This window comes from Petromyzon marinus, chromosome 3, assembly GCF_048934315.1.
Source record: "Petromyzon marinus isolate PM22_M1 ecotype Great Lakes invasive population chromosome 3, UKy_Petmar_22M1.pri1.0, whole genome shotgun sequence".
NCBI lineage: Eukaryota > Metazoa > Chordata > Hyperoartia > Petromyzontiformes > Petromyzontidae > Petromyzon > Petromyzon marinus.
In genome coordinates, this window is record NC_133669.1 from 15,365,230 (window position 1) to 15,381,613 (window position 16,384).

The 16,384-nt window shown below is 45.5% G+C and overlaps 1 protein-coding gene across 2 annotated transcripts; it reads right to left on the reverse strand.

The window, feature by feature from the left end:
- Window positions 1-1,396: 1,396 nt before the first annotated feature.
- MRNIP (MRN complex interacting protein) lies at window positions 1,397-5,834 on the reverse strand. 2 transcript variants are annotated; one of them, XM_032975894.2, is made up of 6 exons: window positions 5,560-5,834; window positions 4,417-4,476; window positions 4,171-4,253; window positions 3,516-3,644; window positions 2,994-3,106; window positions 1,397-2,335 (listed from the first exon to the last, which is right to left on the reverse strand). In XM_032975894.2, exons 1-6 carry the CDS (start codon window positions 5,614-5,616, stop codon window positions 2,310-2,312), a joined length of 468 nt encoding a protein of 155 aa, XP_032831785.2. In that variant the 5' UTR covers window positions 5,617-5,834; the 3' UTR covers window positions 1,397-2,309. The 2 variants fall into 2 exon arrangements, with proteins under 2 accessions (XP_032831785.2, XP_032831777.2); XM_032975886.2 differs by having other exon boundaries at window positions 2,994-3,092; window positions 5,560-5,824.
- Window positions 5,835-16,384: the final 10,550 nt, after the last annotated feature.

Genomic DNA, 16,384 nt, shown 5'->3' on the forward strand with positions numbered 1-16,384 from the left:
AAATTTAAAGACAAGCCACCCAGTCGTGCGATTGGAGCCGTGCAACCCAATCTATGGACGATATTGGACACCACAGAGACCCGCAGAGATACCCAGAGACGCTCAGAAATGCATGCGACCCAATGAGATACGTGGATATCATTTAAAGCCACTGTGCAATCCAAAAACGATGGACCATATAGCTAATGTGGAAAAATACATTTATAGCTCATCGGATTCCTCCAGGTTAAATACAGTATTCTGAACCACTGTAGTATGTCATCCAATGGATATCAAAGCTACACCAACTCTCTCGTCGTGTTTATCAGATCTCGAGGATTGGCATTTATTGCATTAACATATTGCCATATGAAAGAACATTGTCGTGACATCGATCATGTTTTGATATATCGCTCTCCTTTACGCTGGAACGTCTCAAGAGCGTTACGTCTCCTCGTGGTACCTTTTCCTCGTGAGCACAAAGTGACAGCACCTGGCGCGTTAAGTCTCGTCATTAAGAGGCGATGATTGTGTGCAATCCCAGCAGAGTAGTTTGGATCTGAATTTCGAGGCTTTTTCCATGCGTATTGGCATTACGCTCGGACCACTGGCTACAAGCTCTTCAAGCGACACGTCCTGCTCAAACCATGTGCTTTTATCAACGCAGTTTGGCTGCGTCCTTGGCTAACGCCAAAGTAATTTGGATTTACTCGAGTGTCAGTAGGGCATTGTCAGATGGTTGTCTTCACCAACCCACATTAACTAAGAATGAAGGATTTAAGGATTTGCATTTATTGGGCACTGAAGTGCACCCATAATCTCAAAGCATCTTACAATTACTCGTGTCCAGTTGTAATTCTCTTTTTAGTCACGTGGACTCCTTGCTAACAGCTATCCCTCTGACATAAGGTGCCAGCACCAGCCTGCAAGTTTGTCATTTGGGGGCGATGTTGCAATTGGTTTTTCCAATTAAATATGGATGCATACATTTCCCTACCAACAGTGGCAGGTTAGGGGATGTTAAGAGTAACTGGGTATAACACTAGAGGCAAAAAAGGCTGGGCAGATTTGTAACAGTACATGGGAGGGAATGTGTGGGAAAATCGGAATGGGTTCCACTTGTGTCCAAGCGGGATCAGTAAACTAGGTGTGCAGGACTTGAAAAAAGGGACATACAGCCTGACAGCAACATATCTTGAAGGTAAGAACCTTCTTTGTGGTCCAAAAAAGGGAGAAGGGGCAGAGCCCCCACGGGGACAAAAGGTGCATGCACAGCAGGTTCTGAGAAGAATTGAGACTTAAGTCGACCTGCAAAAGACAAGGGTACTGTCGAGTGTGCAGAGATATGAATCCGATGTAATAGTATACACTGGTTTATATCAAATCCATTGGAGTACCGCATTTCATATTAAATTAATAAGTGTTTCAATTATAACTTTATTGCTATGTATATACATTCTCAAGTTACAATGACATGCATCTGCAAGAGAAACCACCTGATTGAAAGGAAGACAAATAACATGTTATCAATCAACATTCATTACACATCTCGAAATCTTTTTTTGAAAATAAGATGTCTTCTTCATCGATGGGTGTTATTATTATGAACCTCATGAGATACGTACGTATGCTAAGAGGACACAGGATGTTAAGGAATGCCCATCCATTACAATGCTCAGCAGGGCTGGCTCAGCAGTGCTGGCTTCGCAGGCATAAAATGTCAATGCATGAAGTTTTAGGGCTCTAACAATTTAATATCCACTCTGTTTGAGCCATTATCAGCCCGAGCATCCGGGCTACCTCCTGTTGTTATTAAAAGTCTTCATCAAAATCATCATCTGTTTGAAATAATGTGACATGCTTGCTATTTTGAAGGAAGACTGAGCTATTCTTTTCCTGGGAGCACATAGAGACCACTTTTTGGTGAGGAAACATTTGGTCAGTGTTGCTCTGAGGACAGAAGTTGCTTTTACCTTGGGGGGCAAGAGGGTATGTTTTCTCCTGATTAAAATAAATTTTGCTCTGAGAAGAGACAGTGTCAATTTTGCCTTGAGGAAAGACAGCACCGGTGTTTTCTTGATTGCAAATATATTCAATTTTATCCTGAATGTGTACAGAGTTGCCTTGGTCCTGAGAGTAGGTCATGTCAGTTTTTTCGTGAGAGCAGAGAGGGTCTACTGTGGCTTGAAGGAAAGGGAGATTGATTTTGCCTTGTGGGCAAATAGTGTCATTTGCGCATGGTGTCCAGGCAGTGAGAGTTCGATTTCTCTTTGCGATGTGAGGCAATGTTTCTTCATCTTCCTTGGGACCCTGTCTTCTTCGTACCCGCGTCAAGCTTCTGCCTTGGCGTCGACACCTGTGAACAACACAATCCAAGCAAGAATGAGACTCGAAGGCTTAATACACAATTCTGAACACTTGTTATCACTGTGTCAAAGCATTGAATTCTATAGACCATCAGACAACTTTAAACCAAACTTTTACAAAGGGACATTTTTTTATCAGTATCAAAATGATGAAAATATTATAAGCAATCATTTCGAAAAAGGGATAACCAATGGTTTTTTTTTTTACAAAAAACCTTGCAAAATAAATGATGACCAGAATAAGACTATCAAACCTAATGGGTATGACCATAATTTGTTTGAGATACCAGAGTTAAAGGAATTAACCCTGACTTCTGCAACGCTAAGTAACTACACGGCAATTTCTCCATGTGACATAAACATTCACTTAAATGTAAATCCACTGCTGGAAGAGAGGCGTCCTCAAGCTGTGCAGCTTGTGGGGGTTATTTGATTATACTTCACCACACTAGTCAGTGCAGAATGATGGTGGGGAGCATAGTCGTGGGGGCATAGAAGTACAGTACAGAATTTACTTTTGGTGCCCATAATGTAATGCTGCAGTACAAATGAAATGAGTAGCGGATAAGTGAATGCCAGAATCAACGCATTTGGAATTATAATTTATAAGTCTGCTTTTAGTGCAAATATTCCTCTCCAGTTACTCACCCCATCCACTCACTCTGGTTGAGAGTGACCGACTCAGCCTCCTCGTCATTGTCAGCATCTTCACATGGTGCAGTTGAGTCCACAAACCTGGCCCACCGCCTGTAACCCACATGCTATTGTGTCACTTATCAGTGGTACACTTCCTCGAGCTCATAACCAATATTACAGCAACAACACTTTTTCACCTTTTAATCAATAAATGCTGTTATACAAATGGGCTAGTTATTTCTGTTAATCTGCCAATCTTGACTTGTAAAGACAGAACCTAAAAATGTTAAATCCAAAACCCATTTTCCTGGAGCCATGTCTCAAGAGATGCACTGACACCGGGCCTTCTGAAGCCGATAATGAAGCCAGTAACAATTTAATGTGGTATCCAGAAGACCGATTTCATGGACAAATATTATGCAAGTTGGTATTAAATCTTGAACATCAAAATCCAGATCCTGGCCTCTTGGAGCAGAATCTCAAGACACCAAATACAGTATGGGACAGTGTTCCACAGCTTTGGGCAGTTCTTACCCTGATGATAAAGTTGATCTCTCCGCATCTACATCCCCACAGACATCCGGCTCACGATCAGCAGCATTGCCTCCACAATCATCATCATCATCATCTTTAGACGAACCATCGTCACTCGTGCCAGCAGCCCTATGATACAAGGCGTTGACCATCATTAGTCATTTTGACAATACGGATACGCTGAGAAACACTTACCTTAGGTCCACAAGAGTGTGGCATCATACAATGTGTGTATTTTTTGCACAACATAACAGTAATATTCAAGTGTGTGAAAAGTCAAGCGTTAAAAACACTAGTGTGCTTTTTTGCCTAAATATGCGTCATATTTGTGTTTGTAAAAGTACAAAAATATTAGCAAACTAACAAATGGCTTATTGAAAGCAAACATGCCACTCAAGATCAAGACGCATTTTATCACAGCCTTAACTTAGTTTTTTTACAAAAATGCATAATTATATGAAGAAGAATAAACAATACATTGTATGTGCATAAGCAGAGCAATTAATGCTGTTTTTAATGGAACAAAAATATATGAATGTGTATTATTGTGACTGTGTGTGCACAAGCGTGTGTTGGTACTTTAAGGGTGTACGCGCTGCCATAGAGCGAAAGCGTGTGCATATTCCGTAAGTGTTATTACACAAGTATGAGCCACCTCTGGTCATGTTTCTCTCCTTGTGAGCGGTTGAGCTGCTGCACAATCATTCGACAGTCCTTTCCACTTGACACAGCATAGACCTGCACACATATACACAAAAGATATTCACACACACTGGCATGCATAGGTATAAAAGTCGAAGCTGACTCAAGTACAATTTCTGTACATATGCATATCAACACACAAATGCACAGGTACACAATCACAGGTGTACAGGAAATAGATGAGAGGTGCACATCTAACCTTTTTAACGGATTGCTTCTCTCCACACATTTTGCAAGTAAACTTTGAACTACTTTTCACCTGCAGATATGAAAACAGACGGACATGTTGGGAATGATGAGCTTGTACAATTAAAACAATGTACTCTACTGCAAGGGAGCCATAGTGACAAAACAATAATACTACTGCCTTAAAAGTAAATATATAATAGATGACGCTTCGGGCAATGGAACTTGATTAATTCAATTATTTATCTGGAAAAGCCACATTGAGTCATATGACTCTTTTCAGTAGGGTCTTGCATTGGGTTTTAATTTTAGTATGTTTTCAGTCAATGCGTGTTTATACAAGTGGGGGGGGGAACCGGAGCACTCGGAGGAAACCCACGTGCGTGAGGGAGAAACACTGTATCCCCGTACACATGGAAACACATGGTGATTAGTACACTTGCTGCAACTGCCTTTTTCCGGGCCAGCCAGCATAACTATGGCACCTCGACGCCCACGGCAATGGAGTTTTCACAACAAATTGTGCGAACCACCAACCCTCGCTACCTCCACCATGCCGTATTCCAGACGGGTGCCAGCCAGCACATAAAGTCCCATAGGCCATCCTATAGGACTTGTATGTGCTTCATAGCACATAGGATGTCCTATGCGCCGTGCTATTTGTGCACCACTGCCAACGAACGCTCTATCGCCAAATTATTACGCAAGTTATTTATGTGCCAGTCATTAAAAAAAACACTTTATGACAGCGAGACGTAAATATTAAAAAAGCCATAAACGACCACATGGGGGACCCCCCCCCCCTTGCGGGGTGAGCCGTATGGCAGCTTAGTGGAGTTCGTTCCCGGTACACAAATTGAACCATGGACACGAGGGTTTTTTTAATCTTAGCCAGGCGTGGTGGCCCATGCAAGCCTTTCAATTACATATGCGACAATACGGCATGTAAGCAAGTAATTTGGCGATACTGCTACGTTGGCAGTAGTGCACACGGGCAAACTAACATAAACTAAAACTCAACGCATGCATAAATATCACTGCAGCCTTTAACAGAAAAAAAATATGCCAGGCGATGTTTCGGGCAACGGTCCATATTCATATCACACCAAATGTGTTGATGGTTTAATTAAAAGTGGTTCATCCGCGCAAAACTCGCCTGATGAACCTGGAAAGTTCGGCACGCGTAGCAGCGTAGCACTTGAAAGTCGACCATGCTGGTATCAAGATACCAAAGCGTGACAATAGGCGACGTTGTGTAATTTGTAACGCCGATATAACGATGACAACAATGTTGTTGTTGTTAACGCCCTGCCCGACGAAACTTTCCCGCCTTTGGTAAAGGGCCGCGCGATGACGTCACAAAACGCGAGCGAGCAAAGACGTCATTCCGCCCGCAGGGCAATGACATCACGTTTGAGCTGCTGAGCGGAAGTAGTCCAGGTGTAGAATTTTGACGTCATCATGACCGCGGTAAAATGCACCGATTGTAAAGGGCCGTCCGTAAATGACGTCACGCGAGTTTGGACGAATTTTTTTTCGTCACACGGCGTCACAAAAAGTCAGACCCCCCTCAAATATGACGTCACAAAGCTCTGCCCCCCCCCTTTCCCAAAACCATATTTCCATTTTTAAAGTAAAACATGCTTCAAATCGCTTTAAACTATTGTCATTGTAGTGCGTATGTAATGTGACGCTGCACTCTGATGTTGTAGGAGTGTTGTTATAACAATTAGTGTTGTTATAACAATTCTATATTTTGATTTAAAGCTTTCGTGACTGCAGGGATTCATATTCTTGGTTCTTTCGGTAAAGTCACGTAGAAGGGAAACAATAAAAAAAATATTATCAAACAATATTTTTATAATTTTATTGTTTCCCTTCTACGTGACTTTACCGAAAGAACCAAGACTATAATTCTATATTTATTTAAAGTTGCGCATTTTGATGTGACGTCACCTTTCTCAACACCCCACCCCCTCGTCACACATCGTCACAAATGTCTGACCAACCCCCCCCCCCCCCCCCCAGGTGAGTGGCGTCATTTATGGACGGCCCCTAAGACAATTCTAGAATATTTCGACACTTCCAGAGTGATGACGACGATTTCGCCACCAACACGTAAAACCCACGTGATGGCACGGGGACGACGTCACCCGGTGAGCAACCGTCACGTGGGAAAACGGTGGCGGGGGGGGGTGCGCGCGCGGGCTGTGTGTGACGCGACCAGCGGGCGCGTGACGGTGACGAACGTCACGTGACGTGAGGGGGGGAGGCTGGGAATTTCCCGACGCGCATGCGCTGATGGAGTTGTTTGTTGACAGCCACGGATCGATCGCTGCAATCGGCGGCGAGCTTCGTCGATCGACCGAATCGATGAATCGGTTCCAATAGTTTGCCACTTAAAGACAGCCTCTACAAGCACTCCAATGACAAAGCAAATCTTTTGTTAAAGCGATTGAATTGTGAGTGAATGTTATTTTTATAGCGATGTGTTGATTGCTTATGTACGAACCCTGGTGGTACTGTGCTTAAAAGTGCTACTATATAAACAGAAAAGGAAAGTTACAATCTGACAGTTCAAATCCTAGTCAATGACCCACTCGGCCCATCTTTTGTGCGAATTTCAACAGTGGTTGCCCCATGTAAATACTGGCCACTAGAATGTGGAGTTGCCATCACTTGCTAAAGACCCTCAATGCCTGCTGAGACAATGGATGAAACAAACCTACAGCACTTCTTTAGATCAAGACACCATCGTGGGTGGCAAAGAGTCGTTCATGCCAATGCCACACCTCGGGAATGCATTCTACCCTCGTGTCATTGTGTGTGGTGGTGGTGGTTGATGACCGGATCAATACACCAGATATATATAGCCACTCCTTAATGTAATTTTGTGAAGCAAACGCCAACATACTAATGTAGCACTAAAAGGTCACGTATTTATATTTTTCGCTAACCATGCATGCAATGTCACCAGTGCTGCACTACAGAGCTGCACGTGGATTTACTGCATCGCTGTGTGACAACAAGTAGCCATTGTGTTTCCTCTTACATTGTATTGCAAAAACACTCCTTAAAAATACCATTGATCACGTCCACATGCAGAAGCCTACTGACAACGAGTGTGACATAGGTATTGCATGACTTCACATTACAGTACATTATTGTACATTGCCGTAGACTCTTCAAATGCTATAAAAGGGTCATTACCAAGAACGTCGCCTATTTTTTTCTTTTAAGGCCACTTATTGGCTGTTGTGACCGTGTGCTTGAGCATCACTGCCAATGCATCACCAAACATTGTGTTGAAAGAGCATTGGGCAAACATCCAAATGAAGGACCCTACCGAAAACGAGTCGTGAGACTTCGGATGTGCCCTATGTAATAAGTGGCATTAGTAAATATAATTCTAATTGGATCGTACAGTACTTCAATGAAGTCACCAATGACTTGCACATGGCGGTGGACTATACAGTCCGTGATAAACCCCACCTCACAGCTCTTATGATTACCGTTGTTACATTGTTTTTACAGCTTTATTTGGGTGATTTCGAAAACACATGGTTAAGCCATGTTTCTTGCGGAAGTGCGGAGTTGGCCTGATAACTTTAATTTCAATTGTCTTATGGTTGTTATTGTTTGACTTGCATCCCGCTGGGATTTTTGCACACAGCGTTGTAATACGGTGGGTTTTTTTTCTGGAAGATTTGCTGGTTTATCCCAGGATGTTTCTGTTGCGCGTCGTCGTCGCTTTAAGATGTTTCTCTGTTCATATTTTTGTTTTGTTGCGGTTGCACCCGTCTCAAGAGCTGCATGGCTCACAGAACTATCTCCATATATATAAAAGGCAAAGTTGTGATTGTGTATCTGTTCAAAATGTTTAGCGTAATTCCCGACATGCAACAAACTTGAAATTTGCCATGTGGGTACTTTACACCATGCAAAAATTATAAAATACTTTTTTGGGGGGGGGGCTCAATAATGCATTTATTTTTTGCACGGCAAGTGAGCTGTGACGTCAAATCTGTCACGTGACCCGCGCATGTGGAAGCGTAACGCATTGTAGTGTAGTGGTTAGCGCGCTCCTCGCGGTGCCGGACGGGCAACTCTGTCGTGGACAGTGCTGTGGGGGGAGATCCAATTTTGATTGGCTCCTCCCCTCATGGCATATGTGTCCACCACAGGGGCTAAACGGGGGCTCTGGACGGGTGCGAGGGGCTGGTAACCCCTCCACCTTCAATTAATTACCACGAAACCACGAGTTAAACTGAAATATGTAACTAATAAGCTTGTGCCGGAGGCCCTGGGGGGCCAGGCGTCTATGACGTCTCCTGGCCAAACCCCAATTGGCGGAGCCAGGAGATTGAATACCTACCCTCGGGGCTACTCCAGAAACAACGAAAAGCCACTACGGGTGGCCACGTAGAATGTTCGAACGCTCACTGCGGAGGAGAGGCTGCCACTACTCTGTCGGGAGCTGGACCGGTACCGCCTGGATCTATGCGGCATTCAGGAGGTCCGGTGGACCGGCTCTGGCTCCTGCCACCATGAGGGGTGGACAGTCCTCTACTCGGGGCAGCAGACTGCCAAACAACAGGGTGTGGCTCTTGCTTTTGAACAAAAGAATGAAGGGGGCGTGGGAGCGTGGCGGTGAGGTGTGGGAAGCTGTAAGCCCCAGGCTACTTTGGGCTCGCCTTCCCATCAACCAGAGGCGAGGAATGGTGGTCGTGGTTACTTATGCCCCCACCAAAGATGAACATCCGTGGAGGGATGCAGGCAAAGCCGATGAGTCAGATGCCTTCTATGACCTCCTGTCACAGGTGCTGGCTAAAGTGGCCCCTCGGGATAGAGTCATCATGTTGGGTGACTTCAATGCCCGAGTTGGTCATGATACTGGCACCTGGTCTGGAGTGATTGGAGGGCATGGGCCAGATCAGCTCAATAACAACGGTAGGAGGCTGCTAGATTGTTGTGCAGCCCATGGGCTTGTAATTACCAACACGCTGTTCCGGTATCGGCGCATCCACACAACATCATGGATGCATGCCGGGTCCAAGCAAGAACATCTGCTGGACTACATAGTGACGGACCAGCGGATGCGAGCCCATGTCCTTGACACCAGGACCTACCGTGGAGCTGATCTGCCCTCTGACCATCGACTAGTCATCTGTAAGATGCGCCTGCCATTCTTCCACTCCGGTGGTGGGTGTATACCCAGGACCCCATTCCGACCTAAAGTGGCCTGGTCTCAGTTATCTGATGAAAGTTGCAAGCGAGAATTTCATCATCGCTTGCGGCTGGGATTGGCATCGTCCACGACTCCTCCTGATGTCGAGGGTAAATGGGCGAGGTTTAGGACTGTGACTCATGCAGCTGCAATGGCTGCTTTGGGTACGCGGTCCAGACCTCCCCAGAGACCCTGGCTGACAGAAGAGGTGTTCAGGATGGTTGAGAAAAAGCGACAGGCCCACTGCCATCGGCTACAGAATCCCACGTCAGAGAATGAGGAGGCTTACCGCAGCCTTCGCTCGGAGGTTCGGAGAGCCGTGAGGCGCTGCAAGGATGGGTGGTGGTCGCGGGTTGCTGAGGAGATGGAGTCTGCCTCAGTGGCCCGTGATCACAAATCTCTATTTAACTCCATCAAAAAAGTAACCTGCAGCGCCACACCTATTACCATCATTTGGGGAAAAAACGGTGATCCAATCTTCGACCCCCAGGAACAGGTTTGCAGATTTGCTGAGCATTTCTGTGAGGTCCTGGGGGAGGGAAAATCCCTCAGCCAGGAAAACATCGTGGCACAAAGTGAGGATGACCCTGCTGAGGCTGCGGTGCCTCAAATATTGGAAGAAGTCACCCCCTGTGAGTGGCTGGCTGAGGTGCCATCTGTTCAGGAAGTACTGAAGGCGATCCGGAGTCTGAGACCAGGAAAGGCAGCGGGCAGAGATGATCTCCCAAGCAAAATGCTGAGGGAGGGTGGCGTTTGCACACAGACTGCCCTATATGACATCATAACAACAGTCTGGACCACTGGACGGGTTCCGCAGGATTGGAAGGATGCCCTGGTGGTCCCCCCTTTAAGAAGGGGGACCGCACAGACTGTAACAACTACAGGGGCATCTCACTCCTCAGTGTGCCGGGAAAGGTCCTGGCAAGGATTATTCAGCATCGCCTTGCCAGGCATGCTGAGAAGAGGCTTGCGGAGCCCCAATGCGGTTTCAGGATAGGACGGTCCTGCACAGATGCCATATTTTCTGTCCGTCTGCTACAGCAGAGGTGTAGGGAATTCCAACAAGACCTACATCTCTGCTTTATTGACCTGGTCAAGGCCTATGATACCATCAGTAGGCCTGGGCTCTGGGTCGTTCTTCGTGCTTTTGGAGTACCTGACCCTCTGCTCACGATCATTAAGGACCTTCATGATGGTGAGCGGGCCCGGGTAAAACTACGTGGCCGGGAGTCAGAGCCATTCCCTGTACACCTTGGGGTGCGACAGGGATGTCCTCTGGCTCCCACATTATTTAACATCTATTTTGACCACGTAGTTCGTGAAGCCTTCAATAGCTGTACCGGGGGAATCTCCATATGGTACAGATATAATGGGAGGCTGATCGATGCCCGGGTGCGGTCAAGGGATGGCTCCCTATTGCTCAACCACGTTATGTATGCTGATGATTTGGTAATAGCTGCTCAGTCAGAGGAGGAGTTGGAGGCGCTGCTGCTGAGACTGGAGCGTGCCACTAAGAGGTGGGGCCTTACCATCAGCCCCACCAAAACTAAGCACCTGCCTGGGTATTTTGTACCATCGGACACTCCACCCCCACAACTCCCGATTGGTGATGGGGCAGTTGTGGAGAGAGTGGAGAGTTTCCCATACCTGGGCAGTGTGCTTATGACTGGCTCCAGTTTAACAGCAGAGGTCTCACTCCGAATCAGTCGAGCGGCAATATCTTTTCATCGGTTGCGTAACGCTGTGTGGAAGCTACCTGGTCTGTCGCTCCGCACCAAGCTTCAGGTCTTCTCGGCCACGGTCATTCCCTCCCTTCTCTACGCTTGCGAAACGTGGACCCCCCTAATGGAACATCTTCGCCGGTTAGAAACATTTAGGCTGGCCTGCCTACGATCCATCCTGGGTTTAACCAGACTGGATTGTGTGAGGAGCTCACAAATCCTTGAAAGATCTGGGCAAGGTCCCATCGGTGAGCTCCTCCGGCAGGCAAGGCTGCGTTGGCTGGGTCATGTAGCCCGCATGCCCAGCCACCGCATGCCGAAACAGCTTTTGTTTGGCCGGATTGAGGGGGCAAAGCGGGCGCGGCACGGGCTAGAGAAGAGATGGAGTGATGTGGTACAGGAGGACGTGGAGCTGAGTGGACTTGCCGATGACTGGTACCAGCGGTGTCAAGATCGGCCTCTGTGGAGGAGGCTCGTGAAGGATGCTACTGGGCAGTTGGAGGCAGTCGCCCTCCAACAACAACGGAGGGCGGAGGAGCGACGCTCACAACAACGAGCGGAGCGCCGGGTGGCTAAAGCACAGCAGGTTGGCACAGTAGGGGGCACAGGTGGTGCATCAGCCAGTCATCTCAGTCAGTCGACCCGTGGCACCTGGGTCTGCCCCGTGACCTCCTGCCAGCGGGCGTTCGACACTTCACGTGGCCTCACGGTGCACATAGCCTGGCACAAGCGTCGTGGTGACGTCACCGCCACTTAGTGGCGAATGGCGGTTGCTGTTGTTGTTGTCTGTCTGTGTCTGTGTGGAAGCGTAACGCATTGTAGTGTAGTGGTTAGCGTGCTGTGTATGTGTCTGTGTGTCTGTCTGTGTGTCTCTGTCTGTGTGTGGAAGCGTAGCGCATTGTAGTGTAGTGGTTAGCGTGCTGTGTATGTGTCTGTGTGCGTCTGTCTGTGTGTCTGTATGTATGTGTCTTTGTCTTTGTGTGTGTGTGGAAGCGTAATGCATTGTAGTGTAGTGGTTAGCGCGCCGCGCTACGAACCCGGCGACCCGAGTTCGATTCCCGCCACCACCGGTGACGATTATTTTAACTGCTGTGGTGTGTGAACATTGCCACTGGGGAGACAAAGGCGGCCGGGTGTGGTGGATCCAAGTCCCGGGCGAAGCCGGGTAGTACAGCCAGTACCTAATAAATGAAACTTGAAACCTCACGTGAACAAACTGCAGGTGAGATGCGGAGCGAGTGTACAGGTGGTGTTGCGACAATACGACCAGTGTCAGGCCAGAGTGGAAAATGCTGAGTCATAGTAAAAAATATACATTCAACGTTTTCAATTTGTTGGTGAAAAATATCGCTAGCATTTGTAGATTTCGACACTCTTTAAGGTTTAACTGAAATTTACATGTTGCTATTCATCAGCAGCGTACCAAATACAATACAGATCACTCCTTGGGCCCCTTTTAACTTGTATTCAGAATTTAAACTTACCAACAAGCATCGACAATTACAGACATTGTTCTTTACACAATGGGACACTGTATTGATGTTGCGAGAAAGCTTGTGAGTCTTAAAAACCCGAGGGGCTAAATTAAATATGGGCATCCATATTAGTGGTAGGGGAGTAAAATGTTGTGCTCCCCAGTCTGGTGAAGTATGGTCAAATAACCCTCCATGACCGAGCCACCTAAACCACAGCTCTTAACCTTTAGAAACCGTGCATTAATTGCAATACACATTAAACAAATATAAACATGATATTAATTCCACAAAATTAACTTCTGACAACAGTAATTTGATTCCAGCACAGGCTATCACGCATGGCAACAATATAAGTATTGTCGTAATTTATGTAGGCTCCTAAGGAGCAATATTAAATGATAAAACAGTAGGGTCTGCTTCTAGAATATACTGTTATCCAGATTCAAAACAACGTGGCACAGCAGCAATGCTGGCCAACAAAAGCACACAATAATTAAACATTATTTCTCAACCATAGCCTAACGACAACAAACACGATAAATGCAATCATTCTCGAATTTAAAATTGTCTGCACTTATCATAACACCCAAATGCTCGAACTTGCAATGAACAACCTGTAATAAAATAGCATTTGTGACTCAAGTACCAATATACTGTAGTCTAGAATTAATTTCCCAAAGCATCCATGCTGAACGTGTTCAAGTTGCATTAAGACACTACTTAAATACAAACTATATTTTATTTGATTCTGTAGAAACGTATGCATTAATCCAAGCTTTGATTAACTAATCCCTTCGTGAAAAATACAGTGCCATAAAGTATTTACAAAACATAGAACGACTACAATGAGTTGGCATGAGCAGAGCTCATCGCCAGAAGGGATGATAGCAGCTGGACGAGATTGGTGACGGAATGACAGCCCAAAGGAGTGAACATCCTCGTAGATTAGCTCGTGAAAGATGGGATTGTGGCATCGCAAGCCAAATCAATGATGACGGCATTGATGCATTTGGTCCGTACATAAAACCTATCAGGCATTTTCTAAAATACCCCCCCAAAAAATCGACTTCGCTGTTGTTTTTTAAAACGTCTCTGGTGTTTTCATGCAACTGCAAACCTGGTAATCGTATTATATAAAAGACAACGAATTATATGGCCATTAAAAAAACTTCATCGGAAAATATTTATTAAATGTAATTCTCATTGGGCCCCATGGTGTAAAGTACAGAAGTACAGTCTCAAATCCTCATTAACCGATGTGCTACAATCGAAACGTCGCCGGTGATATACAGTAAATGTAATTGGTTGAGTGTGTCGAGTTATATACAGTAAATGTATTTGGTTGAGTGTGTCGAGTTTTGTTGTTGTTGTTGTGCTTGTGCACACCACTGCCAGCACAGCAGGATCGCCGAATAATCTGTATAAAATATACTTGTGACAAGCACCTTTAGTCTAACATCTGTCCTACCTTGTGTTAGTTTAAAAGTCCATTGCCAACCCCATTGCACTGCGTTGCAGGATGTCATGACTTGCACAAGTCAGCCATGCTGCATGTTTACTAACACTTGTGATATCACCGCTGGGCGGGAGCTGGGAGGTACCAAGTGAAACTGGGGCACCCAACGGGGGTGGGGGAGTTGCATGCGAACGAGGAAGGTTCTCGAGTCTGAGTAATTTACCCACAGTTTTTGCAACGTCACCAAAATTTCTTATTTTTTTTGTTGTGCGAACGAGGAAGGTTCTCGAGTCTGAGTAATTTACCCACAGATTTTGCAACATCACCAAAATGTCTTTTTTTGTAATAACGGTAGCTGAACACAGGCCCAAAGGCCAAACAACAAGCGGCACTGTTGAAACTGCAGAAGATAGAAGTTAAGGGTTATTTTTTTAGGCAACATTGTACGAAATTGGATTTTTTTAAAACTCAGTACGCTCGTCAACAACACGGCCTTATGAGAAAGTATATAATCGGCGACGTTTTGGTCATTGGGTCCTAGTTCTTAGCACATAAACAGAGGCCAAAAAGACAGAATGAATTTTGATTTGAAGACTGCACTTAACACCATCGGGCCTGATGAGAATCACATTTCATTTTTTCCTGAATAGTTTTTAAACGGGCAGTTGGATAGTTACCTAATATTTATATATATGATGGGATAGAATTCCAAATTTGAGCAGTGCGAGGAAAGAAGCAGAAAGAGAAGTGTTTTCAGCTACGGAATCGTGGTTGAACAGTGCGGATGAGATTAAACAGTCTGGTAAACTTTATCCTCAACATGGGAGAAGTCAATGATTGAAGTTCATGGCAACAGTACACATGCTGCTCACGATCCATGGCCAGATAGCCCGTAGGTGTTCACTGCATATTGTTTCTACTTTCCTGTCTTATGACAAAATGCTCAATTACTGCACATCTTTCTGGCACCTGATGTCAAACCATTCTCTGTTAGGTCTTCCTCTTTTTCCAGTTCCTTTCATTTTTACGACCAACACACTTTTAATTTTCCTGTTTTTCATTCTAAAATGTGTCCAAATAGTGCCAGTGTCCTTCTCATCGCTGCCTGCATCAGGTCTTCTTCTATGTGCAACCTTTTTCTTACTTGTACATTGGTGACTCTTTGGTCCAGCTTCGATGGAGTATCCTCCTGAAGAAATACATTTCTAGTACCAATATCTTCTCTGTGCGCATAATAGTAGTGATACATGAGTGCAGGGATTCATATTCTTGGTTCTTTCGGTAAAGAACCAAGAATATAAATGAGTGATTTATCTAGGTAGAAGAGTCATGGGGATGCGACTGACTGCCAATGAGCGATCAGTGAGTGCTGGTTATCAATAATTCTGACTGTGTTACGTTGAATTATATCAATACAGTGAAGTAGGAACCAGGTGCTCCACTCCATTCACGGCAATAGTATTCCAGATTCCACACATTTTAATGAAGGCTTGGCACGCAAAAAGGTAAAGCTTGTTTAATGCATCCTTAGCCAGATTAGTAACACAGCTGTTCCATGGCAAGTCAGATGAGATCGGTGTGACACGCAGATGAATGGTTTTACTATGGCTAAGAATAACACTCTTAAATATGATGGGATTGTGGAATTGACAGTATTATGTGATATCAGTGGGAGCACTAACACGTGTTAACATAATCCCATACAACAGAAAAGTGCATACTGTGAACAGCTTCAGAATGTCCAGTGCACGTCAATTCCACGTGCAGCCTTACAATGGTCAGGGATAGCGTGCCACAACTTTGGAAGTTGTTTATAAGCGCACCTCGAATTTCCTGCACAAAACTTAACGCACATATTCCCATTCCCACCTTATCCCGCCGCGCTGGGATAAATTAGCGCGCAAGAAGTGTTTCCGGCTGGGAGTATTTTTTTCCCGCATGATTATTTATTTCTAAAGCCATTTTCAGCTTATCCCAAATTAATTCTTCTCCCTGTTCGAGGCGTTTTCGTGTCCCTCCTGGGGATGCCCGCCTTCAACACCCCCCCCCCGCGCTCTCGTTGGTTTCGCCCGCCGATTACGGGTGACGTCACGCCGAGGGCC

What these genes read in the sequence shown, in the direction of transcription:
- MRNIP (XM_032975886.2), bottom strand. Translation starts at nt 5,616, where the DNA reads ATGGTCGACTTTCAAGTGCTACGCTGCTACGCGTGCCGAACTTTCCAG. An exon ending in GGAGAGAAACATGACCAGAG is followed by an intron (nt 3,645 to 4,170) that starts GTGGCTCATACT and finishes CTTGTATCATAG; the next exon opens with GGCTGCTGGCACGAGTGACG. An exon ending in AACCAGAGTGAGTGGATGGG is followed by an intron (nt 2,336 to 2,993) that starts GTGAGTAACTGG and finishes TGTTGTTCACAG; the next exon opens with GTGTCGACGCCAAGGCAGAA.